The sequence below is a fragment of the Perognathus longimembris genome, chromosome 12 (assembly GCF_023159225.1).
Source record: "Perognathus longimembris pacificus isolate PPM17 chromosome 12, ASM2315922v1, whole genome shotgun sequence".
Taxonomy (NCBI): Eukaryota; Metazoa; Chordata; class Mammalia; order Rodentia; family Heteromyidae; genus Perognathus; species Perognathus longimembris.
Window position 1 is genome coordinate 1,447,177 of NC_063172.1, and position 15,857 is coordinate 1,463,033.

A 15,857-nucleotide genomic window follows, 5' to 3' on the forward strand; every position below is an offset into this window, starting at 1 on the left:
GGAAACGGAAGCCTGGCCATGGCCTTGGGACCAGAGTGGTCCAGACCCTGCCCCCCAGCAAGGCTTCGAGGGCTGCAGACTCCTGCATGGGGGTGGGGGAGTCAGTCCCCAACCTAGGCAGGTCAGGTGTGGAGTCCCCAAGCCGTCGCCTGGGCCTGAGCGCTGTCCCCAGCTCCGTCAGCCCTCAGGAGACGGCAGAAGGAAGACACGGCGTGTGAGATGAAGACACAGCCCCGGAGGCCTTTGTTCACACGAGGAAAGGGACACGCAAGCCCCTGTCCAGGCGACAGAGCCAGGGCGTGGGGGGCCGGGACCGGGGGGCCGGGGGGGGGGGGACGGCTTACCCAGGTTGTCCGTCACCTGGTACGCATCCCTCAAGTCTTTCATGCGGAAGCCAATGACGTCACAAAGTCTTCCACCAGCCGGAAGAGCTCCTTGGCATTGGGGCCCATCTAGGGGAACAGCCAGAGCTGGGGGGGGGGCTCCTGCACCCCAGGTGGGGGGTCCCGTGGGCCTCCTGTTCCCCCGCTGTTCCCTTTGTCTGGACCTCATGGTGACTACCCAGCCCTGGGGACAGGGACGGGGGTCTCGGAGCGGCTGCTGTGTTTTGTGGTCCCTGTCACTGAAGCCCGGAGGGGTCCCACGGGGGGGGGGGAGTGGGGGTCCTAGGCTGGGAGCGGGGGTCGGGATCTCCAGGGCCCCACGTCTGGTTACAGTTCTGGGGTTGGGGGTTGGATGTGGCAGCAGGTCTGGGCCGGCCTGGGGGAAGGGAGGCGGGCCTCCCAGGACCTGGTTCTCAGTCCCTTCCCGCTCGGCCCGGGGGCCCGCCACCGCCCTCCATGCAGTTGGTGGAAGGCCACCATGCCGGGCCCCAGGTCCAGGGCCGCTACAGGCCCAGGCCCAAGGGAGGCACCGGGATGCCCACGCCCACCGCGCCACGGCCGACCGCGGGAGCCCGGGCCCCGTCCATACCAGCTGTGCCTCCTCCCATTTGTCCCGGTTTTCCTCCGCCAGCAGATTGCTGAGGATCTGCACAAAGTTCTGGAAATGAGGGGAAGGGCGGTGAAACAGCGCAAGGTGTGTGTGTGACACGTGTCACGGTCAGGGAGAGGCCAGGGTCGGCGCTGGGCACTGGCCGGGGGGGAGGGCGAGGCCAGGGTCAGGGCTCAGCACTGGCCAGGGGGAGGGCGAGGCCAGGGGGGAGGGCAAGGCCGGGGTCGGCGCTCAGCACTGGCCGGGGGAGGGCGAGGCCAGGGGGAGGGCGAGGCCAGGGTGAGGGCTCAGCACTGGCCAGGGGGAGGGCGAGGCCAGGGGGAGGGCTCGGCACCGGCAGGGGGAGGGCGAGGCCAGCGTCGGGGCTCGGCACTGGCCAGGGGGAGGGGCGAGGCCAGGGTGAGGGCTCAGCACTGGCCGGGGGAGGGCGAGGCCAGGGTCAGGGCTCGGCACTGGCCAGGGGGAGGGCGAGGCCAGGGTGAGGGCTCAGCACTGGCCAGGGGGAGGGGCGAGGCCAGGGTGAGGCTCAGCACTGGCCAGGGGGAGGGCGAGGCCAGGGTGAGGGCTCAGCACTGGCCAGGGGAGGGCGAGGCCAGGGTGAGGCTCAGCACTGGCCAGGGGGAGGGCGAGGCCAGGGTGAGGGCTCAGCACTGGCCAGGGGGAGGGCGAGGCCAGGGTCAGGCTCAGCACTGGCCAGGGGGAGGGCGAGGCCAGGGTCAGGGCTCAGCACTGGCCAGGGGGAGGGCGAGGCCAGGGTGAGGGCTCAGCACTGGCCAGGGGGAGGGCGAGGCCAGGGGGAGGGCTCAGCACTGGTCGGGGGAGGGCGAGGCCAGGGTCAGGGCTCGGCACCGGCAGGGGGAGGGCGAGGCCGGCGTCGGGGCTCGGCACCGGCAGGGGGAGGGCGAGGCGAGCGTCGGGGCTCGGCACCGGCAGGGGGAGGGCGAGGCGAGCGTCGGGGCTCGGCACCGGCAGGGGGAGGGCGAGGCGAGCGTCGGGGCTCGGCACCGGCAGGGGGAGGGCGAGGCCAGCGTCGGGGCTCGGCACCGGCAGGGGGAGGGCGAGGCCGGCGTCGGGGCTCGGCACCGGCAGGGGGAGGGCCCGTGCGAGCAGGCTCAGCCCGGGCCGGGGCTCGCTGCGGTGGCAGGTCGCGGCCCCGCTTACGGCTCTCTGGAGCCCCTCGCCCGGCCCTCCCCGCTGCGGACCACCCCAGGGGGCCCACCTGCACGTCCCCGGGGGTGGGGCTGTAGTAGGCCCTCCGGAAGATCTCCGTCATGTTCCTCAGGACGTCCATGGTGGACAGCAGGTCCCCGCTGTAGCTGGCGCCGTCCTGGGAGATCTCCACCAGCGTCTGGATGACCTCTGACACGCCCTCCCCGGGCAGCCCACGCTGAGCCTTGGCCAGGTGCTCGCGGGTCTGTGGAGGATGGGCAGAGCTGAGGCCGCGTCGCCTCTGCCTTTCCCTTCCGGGCCGGTGCGGCCCCCGCCTGGCGTCCTCGCCTTCCAAGGTTGCGGGCCGGGGGATGCGCTCACCATCATCTGGATGTTGCGGTAGTCGATGGAGACGCAGCGGATGTAGGTGGGCGGCTCCCAGTAGGCGATGCCCTCCTCATCTAGCTCGCAGCGGCGCAGGATGAGGCCTGGGGAGACCGCTCGCCGCTCAGGAGGACGCCCGCGCCCAGCACCGGGCCTACCCAGCTCCCGGGCAGGCCTCCCGGCTCAGGCCGCCTCCAGACCCCAGACGCGGGGCCAGGCTGGCCCTGTCCACGTCGCGCCACGCGCTTCCGAGCTGCTCCAGGTGCTGGGGGCCGGCGGGCGCCGAGCCTTCCAGGACCATACGGCAGGGGGGTGGCGTTCTCGGCCAGGGCCGCTCTCGGGGCCCCTCGATCCGGGGTGCTGGAGAGGCCAGCGCCCAGGCCGCAAAGCAAACACGGGCAGAGCCAACCTCCTTGGTCTGTGGCCTCTCGGGTACACAAGCCACCTGCGCCGTTCACACAGGAAGAGCAAAGAAGACCAGGGCAGGTACAGCCAAGCCCCTTCCAGGGAGCCCAAGTGTGCCCCTCGCTCCTCAGAGTTGAGACGGGGATTCAGGCTGCTGGTGCTCCAGGGACCCCTCCTTTCCAATCGGCACCACAAGCCCAGAGTATGTTGACTTTCCTGCCTCCGCACTCCACCAGGAATGGACCGCGATGGCTACATCACGGTTAGGGGCTCAAGGAACAATTCACGGAGAGGCCTTGGCACAGGCCCTGCCCTGGGTACACGTTCAGGAGGGTAGCTGCCACCATGTCCCCAGCCTGTGGCCCCAGACTCCAGGCCTATGTCCCCCGTCTCCCCACAGAGCTGAGGGCCTTGGCTTCGGGCCTCACACAGGGGCAGGCGTGCTGCGCCAAGGCAGGACCGGAGCGGAGCCCCCCTCGCTGGGCTCACCTGTCGCGTTGCGAGGACATCGGACTGTCGCCACCTCTCCAGCTGGTGTCTCCTTCCAGACCACTGCCCCAAAGCTGTCCTCGTCGCAGATCTCGTGGGGCTCTGCGGACAAAGAGACAATGAGCAGGGTTGGGGCCGGGAGCTGGCCGTGGGCAGGACGGGGGCCAGGAGCTGGCAACGGGTTCAGGAAGGGCAAGACATCTGTGGCAAGCCCGCGCCCAGTGCCGGCCCGCCGCGCCCAGCCCCTCCCGGAGCCCTGTGTGGTAGGGGACAGGTCTCACCAGGACACCGCTGCGTCCCGCACTGCCGGTACTCATCCTGAGGGCCCTGGCAGGCTGCCCCGCCGAAGAAGGGCCCCGAGCAGAGACGTTCTCGTCGCTGGCTGCCACCCCCACACGTGACGCTGCAGCCTCCCCACGACGCCCAGGCCTGCCACTTGCCGTCCACTGCCCCGGACAGCCGGACACCCAGGGGACAGGGACCGGAGGGAGGGGTGCAGGCACCCAGGAGCGTGGGGCCCCAGGCCACACAGAAATGGGGGCACAAAGACACAGAGGATCAGCGGGGAAAGACAATTGAGACAAGGAGAGAAGCCTGAAGTTAGCTTGACACCGAGCAGAAAGGAACACCTCCCGTGCCATGGTAACCTTCCACCCCTTCTACCCTCACCCTGAAGCCCAGCCAGCCCTGTCACTCCAAACCCATAGTCACAGTCCCCCCCCCCCCCGCCAGGGCCACCCACTCGCTGGCAGGTGCTCTCACCTGGGCACTGCTGCAGGAAGCAGTCTCTGGTCTCCACCCAATGGCCCTGGCACTCGGCACCCCCGTAGGAGGGTCCATTGCACTCACGGTGCGCTGCTGCCGGCCCTGCGAGCAGCTGGCGGAGCAAGTGCTCCAGCTCGACCATTCATTCCAGTTTCCCTCATCCACTGCCCGGCCCGGGGAGGAAGGCGAGGAAGCCTTGTGAACACCCAGCAACGCAGCAGTCCTGCCCGGGACACCCGTCTACACCCCCCAACCCACAAGCACCAACCCCCCAGGGTCCTGCGTCCACATGCAGCCGGGGCACCGCAGGCTCTGCAGCGGGTCTGGGATGAGCCCAGTGTGTATGGGAGGGGGGGTGTCCTGGTGCCGGCCCTCCCTTCTCCTCGCAGCCCCTCCCTCTCACCTACCAGGGCACAGGGCAATGTTGCAGAACTTGGTTTGCTTCTCAGGCCCCTCGCAAGGGTTGCCTCCAAACTGGGGGGCCTGCAGGTGCGCGTTCGGTCCCGGAAGCCGCGGCCACAAGTGCTGGAGCAGAGACTCCAGGGTGACCACTCGTCCCATGCACCGTGCACTGCAGAGGGAGAGGAAGGCGCTGCCGCCCTGGCGTCTGTGCTTAGCGCTGGGGCCCTGCCTGCAGCCCCGCCCCGCAGCCCCGCCCCCACCGCTGACCCCGCCCCAGGCCACGCCCACACCGCGCTCCACAGGCCACGCCCACACCACTTACTGAAGCCCCTCCCACACCGCTGTCCCCACCCCATGCCTCGCCCACACCACCCTACTGAAGCCCCGCCCACACCGCTGTCCTCACCCAGGCCCCGCCCATGTTAGTCCCACAGCCCCAACATGCAGCACTGTCCCCGCCCACTCCACTTGCCCAAGCCCCACCCACATTGCTGTCCCCACCCAGGCCCCGCCCACGTCACCTGCCAAAGCCCCTCCCATATCGCTGTCCCCGCCCCAGGCCCACCCACGTCCGTCCCACAAGCCCCACCCACAGCAATGTCCCAGCCCCCGCCCTTGCCACCGGCTGAATCCCTGCCCACATCGCTGTCCCCGCCCAAGGCCCCGCCCACACAACCTGCAAAAGCCCCACCCACATCTGTCCCACAGCCCCACCCGAAGCACTGTCCCCGCCCCTGCCCCCCGCAGCCCTACCCACAGCGCTGTCCCCGCCCCCAAGCCCCGCCCATGCCACCTGCCGAAGCCCCGCCCACATCCGTCCCACAGCCCCACCCCGCAGCACTATCCCGCCCCGGGCCCCGCCCCCTCCCCGCAGCCCCCATCCCGCAGCACTGTCCCCGCCCACAGCGCCGGCCCCGCCCCCGGCCCCGCCCACCTGGACACACGGCGGAGTTGTTGCACAGCCGCTGCTCCCGCAAGGGCCCGCTGCACTGCGTGCTGTAGGAGGACGACACGCAGAAGCGCGTGCGGGTCTGCCAGCCCTCGCCGCAGGTGCTGGAGCACACGCTCCACGGGGACCACTCCTCGGCCGCGGGGTCACCTGTGGGCCCAGGCCTGCCGCGTCACCGGCCTGCCATTCCGTGGCCCCCGGGCTGGGCTGCCCAGGGCTCCACCAGGCCACCTCCGCGGGCCCGGGCCTGGCCGGGACAGGCCCTGTCGTGTGCACACCGGCTCCCGCAGAGCCAGCCCCGCCTGGAGACAAGCGCTGGGCAGGCTGCGGAGTGAGTCTAATTACGGCGTTATTACAGTTATTACTGATAATTAGCAGCAATTACTAACTTAGCATGTTTACCCCACACCTGGTCCCGGACGCAGTCATCCCTGATTCCGTGCGGAGGGCTGGGTGCACCGCAACCGTGCCCACCCCGCCACTCACCGGTCTGCGGGGAGGGGAATCCGAACTGCTGCAGCTCGTCCCCCAGCTCCTCGCGCCGCCGGGCATCCGTGGACCGCAGGGACTGGCTCCGGGAGCTCGTGCGCCCAGCGGCTGCGGGAAGGGCTCGGGTCAGTGTCCCCCCCGCGGCCCCCGCAGCGGGCAACTCCCCAGCACCGGGGCTGCCGGGCTCCACCCGGCTAGCAAGGTCGGGCCCAGCACCCGGCCTGGCCCCCGACCCCGGCCTGGGCACCAGCCCCCCTTCCCGTGGGCCTCTGCAGCAGTCCCTACCGGCCCGTGCCCGCACCCATGCCCCCCCACCCCCTCGCCCGCGGGTTCGCAGAGGAGCTGTCGCCCGGGAGAGTTCATCCAGGAGAAACAATCCAAAGAATGACAGCCTCATTAGGGGCTTGATTTAACTTTATGGAAGCAGCTAAAACATGCATGAGGTCATTAGAAAGCCTTATTAGGGATATACATCCTGGAAGCCCTATCCGGCTGGGGCGGGCCGGCCTGGCCAGGGCTCCCGGGGTGGAGGAAGAGGAGGTGTGAGCGCCCCCCAAAATCCCGGCCTGCCCTGGAGAAGGAATCTTCCTGTAACGGTCAGCCCCAGCAGGGCCAGGCTCCGCCCCCCACCCGGCGCGGGTCCGCCCCCCAGCCCAGGACCACGCCCACCCCTTCCCAGCCACTCCTCGTCTTCCCGGGCCCCCCGCCGGCCCCGCCCACCCCGCCCAGGCCCCGCCCCGCGCACTCACGGCCGCAGGCCTTGCGGTTGCACAGGCGCCCTTCCTCCAGCACGCCCTCGCAGCCGCCGCCCTCCACGCCCGCGGCGGGCAGGCAGGTGCGCGTGCGCGTCTGCAGGCCTCCCCCGCAGTCCCGGGTGCACTCGCCCCACAGTGACCACAGCTTCCAGCCACCTGGGGGGAGCCAAGGGGGAGGGCCAGGGTCAGAGGGGCGCTGGCCACCGGGTTCGACCTGGGGGGGGGGGTGTGTGCACCCGGTGAGCACCGGTGTCAGCGGAGGCCGGCCGGGTGCAGGGGAGGGGGGAGTGGTGTCCCCAGCCCCAGGGCGTCCTTTGGGGAAGTCGGGTCAGCCCTGAGCCCCGGAGGCCTCAGTGGGGGGCACGTGGGATTTGTGCAGTGGTTACCCCCCCCCACAGCCGCACCCCTCAATCTGGCTGTCCTTGCATCCCCACCTCATCTGTGGCCTGAGCCACCCCAGCCCCACACAGCCCATCAAAGCCCCACATCCGGCCGCCCCGACCGGCAGAACCCTCCCTTCGAGTGGGTGGAAAGAGCTGAGTACTGGGAGGAACCCGCGAGGAAGGCCTGGGCCGCACCCCGCAGCCTAGCCCGGCCAGCCCTCACCCCTGTGCGGCCAGGCTCCTAAACCCCCGACCTCTGAGAACACCGAGGACAACCTGGGCCCCCAGCCCTGAGCACCACCTGGGACTCAGCAGGGGAGCAGTCTGCACAGGGACAGACGCCTCCAGGCCTGCGCTCTGGTCCCTCCCCTTTCATGGCCTGCCACCCCTGCCACCTGTCCCCTGTGGGGCTCAGGCCACACGCATGCGCACACGCACACGCACACACACGAGCACAGCAGCAAGAGCTGGGGGCTTGAAAACAGCTGCTAATCCTCCCCAGGTGCCTGCTCCCGGATGGGGGTCAGGCCCAGGCAGGTGGCAGGAGGCCAGTCTGGGACAGGTGTCCTGTTGCTTTTGAGAAGCAGAGAGACAGCTGGGTAATGGTAATGGCTGCCACCCATGACTGCCTGCTGGGGCATCAAGGCAGGCCGCTCTGCCCCTCCAGGCACCATGCACCCACTGGCCAAGGGCAGTTCACTCCTGGCAATCAGAGGCTCCCAGTGCCTCAGTCCTATCTGGGGTGTGGGAAAGAGGTAATAATGGGGTGTTGGGAGGCTCCAGAGCGCGGACGGCCCCCTCCCCGATGGGTCCGGGGTCACCTCCCTGCCTCACACCCATCTGCCTGAGGAGAATGGCAGGAGGATAAATAGCAAGCGAGGTCTTGGAAGGGGCAGGGCATGGTTAGGTCTGAGCTGATCTGCCCTGGGGCCCTGGGCCGCAGCCGGTCTGCCCATCCCTCACCTGCCCCCCCTACCCCGCTACGCCAGCAGGGGGCGCCAGCAGGAGGCAAGTGGCTGGGAGCAGGAGAAGGGATCACCTTCACAAATGGGAGGGACTCCTCCTGCCCCCTGCTGCGGGCCGGGAGGAGGGGCAGGAAGGAGGCGGGGTGAGAATTCTGAGCCCCTCCTCACTTGGGGTGGGACACCCCTCCTCTTGTTAGGAGACACCCCCCTCCCCCGCCATTTCCATTTGCCAGAGGAAGGCAGAGCCTGCTAAGGGAGGCAGATGGAGACCTTTGTTCTCAGCTAGGAAGAGGCTAAGCAGGCAATGTGCCAACGTGTCAGACCCCAGCCTACCCTTCAAGGAAAGCTCCCCGAATGGCACCCGAGGTGCCCTGCCTGGCCCGCGGCACGGAGCTCCGTCCTGTGCCAAGGACCGCGGCCCTGGACCCTCAACTCCCAGGCCAATACAAAGCCACTAGTCTACAACAAAGGAAACCCAGGCTGGGAGCTGAAGACAAGAGCTGCTCCAGCAAGGTGCAGAGGTCCCGGGTCTCGAGGGCTGAGTGAAAGACATATCTGTGGAGGACACTACATCAGTGCCGTTTCCTCTTCCACGGCAGATGCCACAGGCGCGGGGCGGCGGGCACCGACGCGCACGCCCTCGGCGAGGCCTCCCAGTGCGCTCAGGGCGGGCCTGGGCGGCAGCTGCCCCAGAACAGGCCCAGGTGGCGGGCTCTGGGGCCGCGTGGTCACGTGCCTCGCTCGGGACAATCAGGAGCGGCGCGTGAACCAGGTCAGGTTCCGAATGCTGACCCAGGTCAGGTTCCAGATCCCCACCTCCTCGCCCTCGGGAAGGCCACCTGCCAGGACCGACCACGGCCCCCGTCCTGGCCCTCCCCGCCTGGGGAGCCTCACCTGCTACGGCATCCCATCTTGTGGCCGCAGAGGGAGGGCCGAGGAGCGCGCCCCGCCCGTGCCCTCCTTGCTGCCCCGGCCCAGCCCCCACGAGGAAGCCTGAACGACGTGGATGTGGAGACCGGCGGCAGTGGGTGGGAGAGAGAAAGGGTGTCCAAGCCGGGCTAATCGGAAGATGCCACTCAGTTCCCATGGCAACCACTGCAGAGCGCAGCTTTTCAGGATAGACCCAGGTTAGGCCTCAGCTGCCAAAACACCCACTATTTTGGGGCTGGTTACCTTGGTGACCCAGGTGGTGAGGATGGGGGAGGGGGATGGGAGAGGGAGGTGGGGCCTGGGAGAAGAGGATGGGGAGAGGGGAGCCTGGCTCCTCAGGTCCAGGTCACACACTGAATTCCGACTGGTCACACGTGAGCCTTGACCCTGATTACATGCTGAACCCTGGTTCCCAGACCCAACACCAATTTCTGACACCAAAGACTGACCCCCGATCCTGGGCAGAGGGTCCCCTAATCCCGCTCACATACTAAGCCCTGACTTCAGCCACAGGCTGATTCCTAACCTTGGCCACACTTCCTCCAGTAATGAATGCTCAGAAAATGGTCGCTGCTCTCATGATCATTTTCGATTCTAATGTGTGTCCTCACACACAGCTGATACTCAATTGATGTTTGCCCAGCGCGTGCTCCGGTGCCGGAGGAGGTGGGGGGGGGGGAGACGTCCTGGGGCCCGCAGTGCAGGGCACCGGGGGACACAGAGGTGCTTCGGGCCTGGGTGGGCCGCAAGGGGGCCGGGCTGGGGGTAGGCCGCCCCTCCAGACCCGGAAAGAAGCCGCCATTCTTCCCCACTCAATGCCCCCTCTGTCTGGAGGCCTCATTTCCATCTCATTGTGGGGATGAATAGGGCCAATTATGGGCCGCCAGGCAGGCCGGCTGGCCACCCAGGAGGGAGGGCGCCCCGCGAGGGGGTCTGGGTGCTCTTCCCATCCTGGAGCTCGGGCCTGGAGACGTGGGCTCCCCAGGTCCTGTCGCCCCGACGGGCGGGCTGCAATGGAGACACGGAAGGGAGGAGTGCCCGGCCTCCAGGAACCTCCTGGGCTTCCAGGATCCCGACTCTGGAGGAGGGGACGGTGCACTGCCGCCCTCGTCCAGCAGAGGGCTCCCGAGCCCGCCAGGTTGGGCAGCACCCGGGCGGCCGGTCAGCTCCCAGCCTATTCCTCCCGGTCCTCGGGGTCAGCAGCCCCAACAGGCGCCCGCCCCGGGGAACCCGGGCTCTGAATGAGCACGGCGGACCCGAGAGCCGGACCCGGAGCCCCCGCATGGAGAGCAAGGAAGGCGGCCATGGGCAGGGCAGGGGGCAAATCCCGAGGCCTCGCTCCGCCCTCCCCAGCGGGCCTTAGTCCCTGCCAGCCACAGAGACGCCCTGGGCCCAGGCTGCGGAGCTGAGCTTGGCGCCCACTTCCCAGACGGGCTGGCACGCTGAGCACTGTCCTCTCCGGAGCCTGCGGGGGGCGCCATGCCCCTGAAGCCTCCCCCGGACCCCGGGAGCGGGGTCGGCTCCATTCTCGTGCCCCAGCAGGGAAGCTCGGGCTGGCCGAGCGCAGCGGGCACGTCTGCGGGGGCTCGGGCCTGCCGGGTCCCTCCTGTCCCACGGACGGTGCCGCTCCTAAGCCGGAAGTCCAGGCCATCACCGGGGCTCCGGGCAAGTCCTCGCGCCTCCTACGCAGCCCTCCATCATCAGATGGGGTGGCAGAGACGGCCCGGGCTTTTAGGAAGCGAAATCCAAACTCAGGCCATACAGGCCGGGCCCCGGAGCTAAGGCCGGGGGATGGGCCGAGGACCGAGGGTCGGGGATTCCCCGTAGTCGCGGCATTGTACGCGCTTAATGCCGCCACCATCCCTGCACATCTGGAAAGAGCGAGCTGTCTGCCATGGGCACCGAAGCCTTGTTCCCTAGATTCCTCTGGACTCCCGGGCAAACAGGGTCCCCCACCGAGATGACAGACGCCGAGTTCTCCACACGGAGCCCACCTGCTCCCCGCCACCCCACAGCCGCACCGCAGCTTAGGCTGCGCTCCGGTTCCGCGGTCTTCAGCGTCTGCAGGCCCAGCAAGCCTAACGCACGTCCCAGGCGCAGAGCCGGAGCCTCCCTGGGCCGAGGGGTGACCCGCCCCGTGGGGGGGAGGTCAGCCGCGGGCCCGCCGTGCCTCGCACGCCCTAGCGGACCTACGTGCCAGCAGAGCACGCGTGCATCCACACCCGGACACACGTGCAGCCCAGGGCCCCCACAACGCTGACACGCACGGACACACACACACACACACACACACACACAGCCCAGGCCCCACACCATGGGCGTGCGCGTGTGCACACAGCGGGGGACACCCAGGAACACAGAGACACACAGTCAAGGACACGGAGGGACCCATACAGCGGAGGCACACGCACAGAAGGACACACACAGACACACACAGACACACTTGCTCCCACACCAGGACACTGGTTTTTTATTATGGTACATGTCGCCACTGCAATAAAGTTCTCTAATTAAAACATGAATATTTAAAACGGCCCCTGAGAGAGGTGCTCCATCTCTCCAGAGGCAGAGGGAACGATGCGGAGCGGGAGGGGATACTGAGGCCGAGGGAGGGGCGGCAGGGCGGGCGGGGGGGTCACCGAGGCCGGGGGAGGGGCGGCAGGGCGGGCGGGGGGGTCACCGAGGCCGGGGGAGGGGCGGCAGGGCGGGTGGGGGGGTCCACTGAGGCTGGGGGAGGGGCGGCAGGGCGGGTGGGGGGGTCACCGAGGCCGGGGGAGGGGTGGCAGGGCGGGCGGGGGGGTCACCGAGGCCTGGGGAGGGGCGGCAGGGCGGGCGGGGGGGTCACCGAGGCCGGGGGAGGGGCGGCAGGGTGGGCGGGGGGGTCACCGAGGCCGGGGAGGGGCGGCAGGGTGGGCGGGGGGGTCACCGAGGCCGGGGGAGGGGCGGCAGGGCGGGCGGGGGGGTCACCGAGGCCGGGGGAGGGGCGGCAGGGCGGGTGGGGGGGGTCACCGAGGCCGGGGGAGGGGCGGCAGGGCGGGCGGGGGGGGTCACCGAGGCCGGGGGAAGGGCGCCAGGCTCTTGCGGCGTGGAGGGAGGAGGCCGGGAAGGGGGGACAGGTGCTCTGGCCCGAGGAGAGCCGGCAGAGCCGGGCGCGTGACGTGGCCATGTGGCGTGTGGAAAGGCCTGCCGGGGACCGGGCTGAAAATGGGCCACAGGCTGCTCAGGCCACCTCCTGGCTCCCCGCGCGGCCGGGCTGGGCCTGCTCGGCTCCAGGGACGGGGGTGGGAGGGGGTGCGGCCTCCACCCCCCTCAACCGGCAGCAAGGCCAAGCCTCCCCCGCCCCCCCCCCGGGCACGGGGCTCAGGGGGGCGAGATCGGGGCGTCAGGGCCTGCCTGGCTCTGAGGACTCGCTGGCCTCTCCCCCCCGTCCCCCCTGCCGCTCTCTGGGGGGTGCGCCCTGCCTGAAGAGAAGCCCCAGGGGCAGCACGAGGGGGCGTGTGCCTCCGTGTCTCTGCGGAAGCCCGTCCCTCGTGCCCGCTGCAGCTCGGGTCCCGTGTGGCATCCTGGAGAAACGTCTGAGAATGGGGGGGGGGGAGCCCCTCCCGGCTGGAAGACACAGCAGGGGAGCTGCGGTGTCAGAGAGAGGCAGAGCAGCAGGGAGCGAGGTCCTAGCCCCCCCCCCCCTTGTTTTCAACAGCACAGGGCACCTGGGCAGGGTGAGCGGGGTGTCTGGGAGGGGCCCCCCGCACGCCCCAGGTGGGGAGCCCCCCTGAGCAGCCCCCACGGTGGCTGCAGGAGGTCCCCCACACTGAGGACACGCGGCTGCTTCCGGAACAAAGCTGACTCCCCATCACGGCTCCGCTGGCGTCTCTTCCCCAGGTCCCGGCAGACTTCTGGGAGCCGGGCCTGGGCTCCAGACTCCGAGCCGGGCCACGACGGGCCGCCCCCCCCCCCCCAGGAGCCACGTCCTGCTTCCTGTGGCCGGCAGCCAGGCCCCTGTCCCCCTCCAGGCAAGACCAGCAGCCCCCGCACAGCCGCCTCTCACCAGGACGCCGACGGAACCACGCAGAGCCCACTCCCGACACACACACACACACACGTGCACACGCGGGATTGCCACGCACACACCCGGTGCACGCGTGTCTCCATCCACGGATGCACGGATAGGTACCTGCACACTTCATGCATTGTGCCACACACACGTGCACACAGGCACACACTCGAGTGTGTGTCGTGTATACGTGCGCACTGTACCACACCGTACATGTGTACATACGGTCCTACATGCACGTGCCTACCACCGTGCACACACACACACAGTGTGCTGTATGTATATGCACGGCCATGCCAGAATCGAACACAGCACACGAGGGCTTGAACACCGACGGGCACACACACCAAACCTACATCCGTGAGCGCATAGGACACTGTGCTGGGTGCGTGTGCACAGACGCGTGTGCAGGCGGTCGTGTGGCACACGTGTACACGGATGTGCACACACGTGTATGTGTGCACCCCAACATTCTTCCCCAGGACCTGCTCACACAACCCAAACTGCCCAGGTGTCATCCCCCCCACCTGTCTCCCCAGGGGCCCCGTGGAGTCTCCGCCTGCTGATGAACCAGCAGCCTTGCTTCAGCGTACGAGCCGCACTCGAGGAAACGAGGTATTTTTACTCTCCTGGCTTTCAAGGTGAGCGCCCGGGAGGAGCGTGGACGGGATGGCCCCGGAGGGCAGGGACAGCCAGGGGCAGGCGGGCGAGGCCTCGGGCCGTACCCGGGGCTCCGCGCCCAGGGTCCCCGGTGCCGGCTCAGCCGGGCTCCGTCCTGGGGCTCCAGGTGCCAGCGCGGTGCTCACGAGGCCCCTTCCCCCGCTCTCCCACGGCTGGGCACCCCCGGCTCTCCCTCCACCCTCATCCCCGGCTGTGCCCTGGGGCGGGCCAGCTCGCTCCTGCTCACACCCCCATCCTCCCCGAGTCCTCCTCTTCCCGGCCTTCACCGGGCCCGGCCAGCCCCTTCCCCAATGCCCGCCGTGCAGCCTGTTCCGGCTCCGTCCCGCCCCCGCCCCCACCCCGCAGCTCCCCAAGGTCACACGCGCGTCCCACGGGGAGGCCTAGCTGTTCCTCCCAAGCGCACAGTAGGTGCTGGTGAAAGGCGTGATCAGCACCTCCGGCCGGCACCCAGGCACCCGGCACCACGCCCGCCCGCCCGCCTGCCTCGCGGCGCCCGATTCTGCCAGCCTGCTCCCCGACGGCGATGACGCCACTCGGGATTGGCTCCTGCCTGCGGGGTGTGACGGTGGGCCGGGCCCCGAGACCCGGGGCGCCCCGCCGGGAGAGGCCCCCCCCCGGGCAGGACGCCTGGCCAGATCCGCCCCAGACAGCGGGCCCCAAGTCCCGTGTCCTCCCACCCAGAACCTGCCGCCGGCCGTTCCGCGGCGCCCCCGGTGAGCACGCCCCTCTTCTGCTCCGTCCTTCCCAGGGGCCGCCCGGGCCCCCTCCCCCCCTCTGCTGCACTGTGGACACTGTCCTTGCCAAGGTCACCGTGACCTTCAGCCCGCTCAGCCGGAAGGCTGATCCTCAGCCCTTCCCTGCTGCTGCTGCTGCTGCTGCTGGACTCTGATAGGGCGAGGGGCCCGGGATTTCCGCGGGGCTTCCCCGTCCGTTTGGGCACCCTGCCCCTGCCCCGCGCAGGCCCCCGGGGTGTGAGGGGGGCAGTTTGGTTCAGTTCAGCCGAAGCCTCCCCCCAAGTCCTCGTCTGGCAGTCCCTGTCGGCCTCCTGGAGGTTTTCCATCTGGGGTCCGCGGCCCAAGGCCCCAGGAGGGGCGAGATCCCGGCCCCTGGCCTCGAGTGTCCCGCGCGGCCTGCTCCATGCCTGTAGTGAGGGCTCCGGGGCGGCCACAGGCCTGAGCGGCCACAGAGAGGCCGGGGCGCCCCGTCACCCGGCCCCGGCCTCCGGCCCCCTTCTGCCGGCCACGGGGGGGGGGGGCCCTCCCACGCGGGCGCCACGCCCCCAGCCCGGCGCCCGCGGGCTCTTCCCGAGGATCGCCGGGGCCCCGCGTCCAGGCGGGACGGAGCGGCTGCACCTGGGCGCCTGGCCCACGGGGGCTCCCCACGCGTGGCCGCCCCTCCGGGGGGCGGTGTCCGCCCCGGCTCCCTGCAGATGCCCCGACCCCCGCCCGCAGCTCCGCCCGGGGCACCATCCCCTCGCGTCCCGCGGGACCCCACGCGAGTCCCCCGGCCTAGCAACCTCCAGGCCCCCGGAGTGGGCGCGCGGGGGCTCCACATCCAGGAGCTGCTCCAGGGGCCTGCGTGCTGTCTGTCACGCAGCCGGGTGCCTGTCTGCGCAGCGCGGAGCGCTCATCCACGCGGCCCGGGCCCCACGCCGGGCGGCTGCCCGCCCCACAAAGCCCCCCAGGCCCCCGTGCCCTCAACGCCGCCCCGGGAAGTTCACGCTCTTCCCTGGGAGAAACAGGACGGGGGGGGGGGGTTCGCTGTGTGCCCCTCCCCCGCTCGTTCACGCATCCCGCGACAAGCACCTCCCGTGAGCCGGGTCCCCCTCGAACCCGGGCCCTCCCCCGGCCCCGCCCCCCACCCGCAGCCGGGCTCGGGGTGCCGCCCCCCCCTCGGCCCCGGCGGTGCCCGACACTCACCGGCCGCCGCGCCGTGCCCGCCGCGGTCCTGCGTGAGGCTGGTCAGGCAGTTCTCGGGGCCTCCGGCCAGGCCGTCCCTCAGGCAGACGTCCCCCCGGGGGGCCGGGGGGCCGGGGTCCCCGGCGTCGCCGCCCAGGCAGGCGCAGGG

General features: G+C 70.1%; 1 protein-coding gene across 1 annotated transcript in view; it reads right to left on the reverse strand.

Moving 5' to 3' along the window:
• The window catches only part of Adgrb1 (adhesion G protein-coupled receptor B1), a 68,401-nt gene that overhangs the window by 51,796 nt on the left and 748 nt on the right, over positions 1-15,857 (reverse strand). Inside the window, 15 exon segments of the mRNA XM_048359002.1 lie at positions 345-407; positions 410-452; positions 973-1,041; positions 2,213-2,407; positions 2,524-2,630; positions 3,421-3,522; positions 3,702-3,866; positions 4,183-4,272; positions 4,275-4,349; positions 4,593-4,661; positions 4,664-4,756; positions 5,522-5,686; positions 6,023-6,133; positions 6,775-6,936; positions 15,710-15,857. Coding sequence (XP_048214959.1) covers positions 345-407; positions 410-452; positions 973-1,041; positions 2,213-2,407; positions 2,524-2,630; positions 3,421-3,522; positions 3,702-3,866; positions 4,183-4,272; positions 4,275-4,349; positions 4,593-4,661; positions 4,664-4,756; positions 5,522-5,686; positions 6,023-6,133; positions 6,775-6,936; positions 15,710-15,857 — 1,657 coding nt within the window.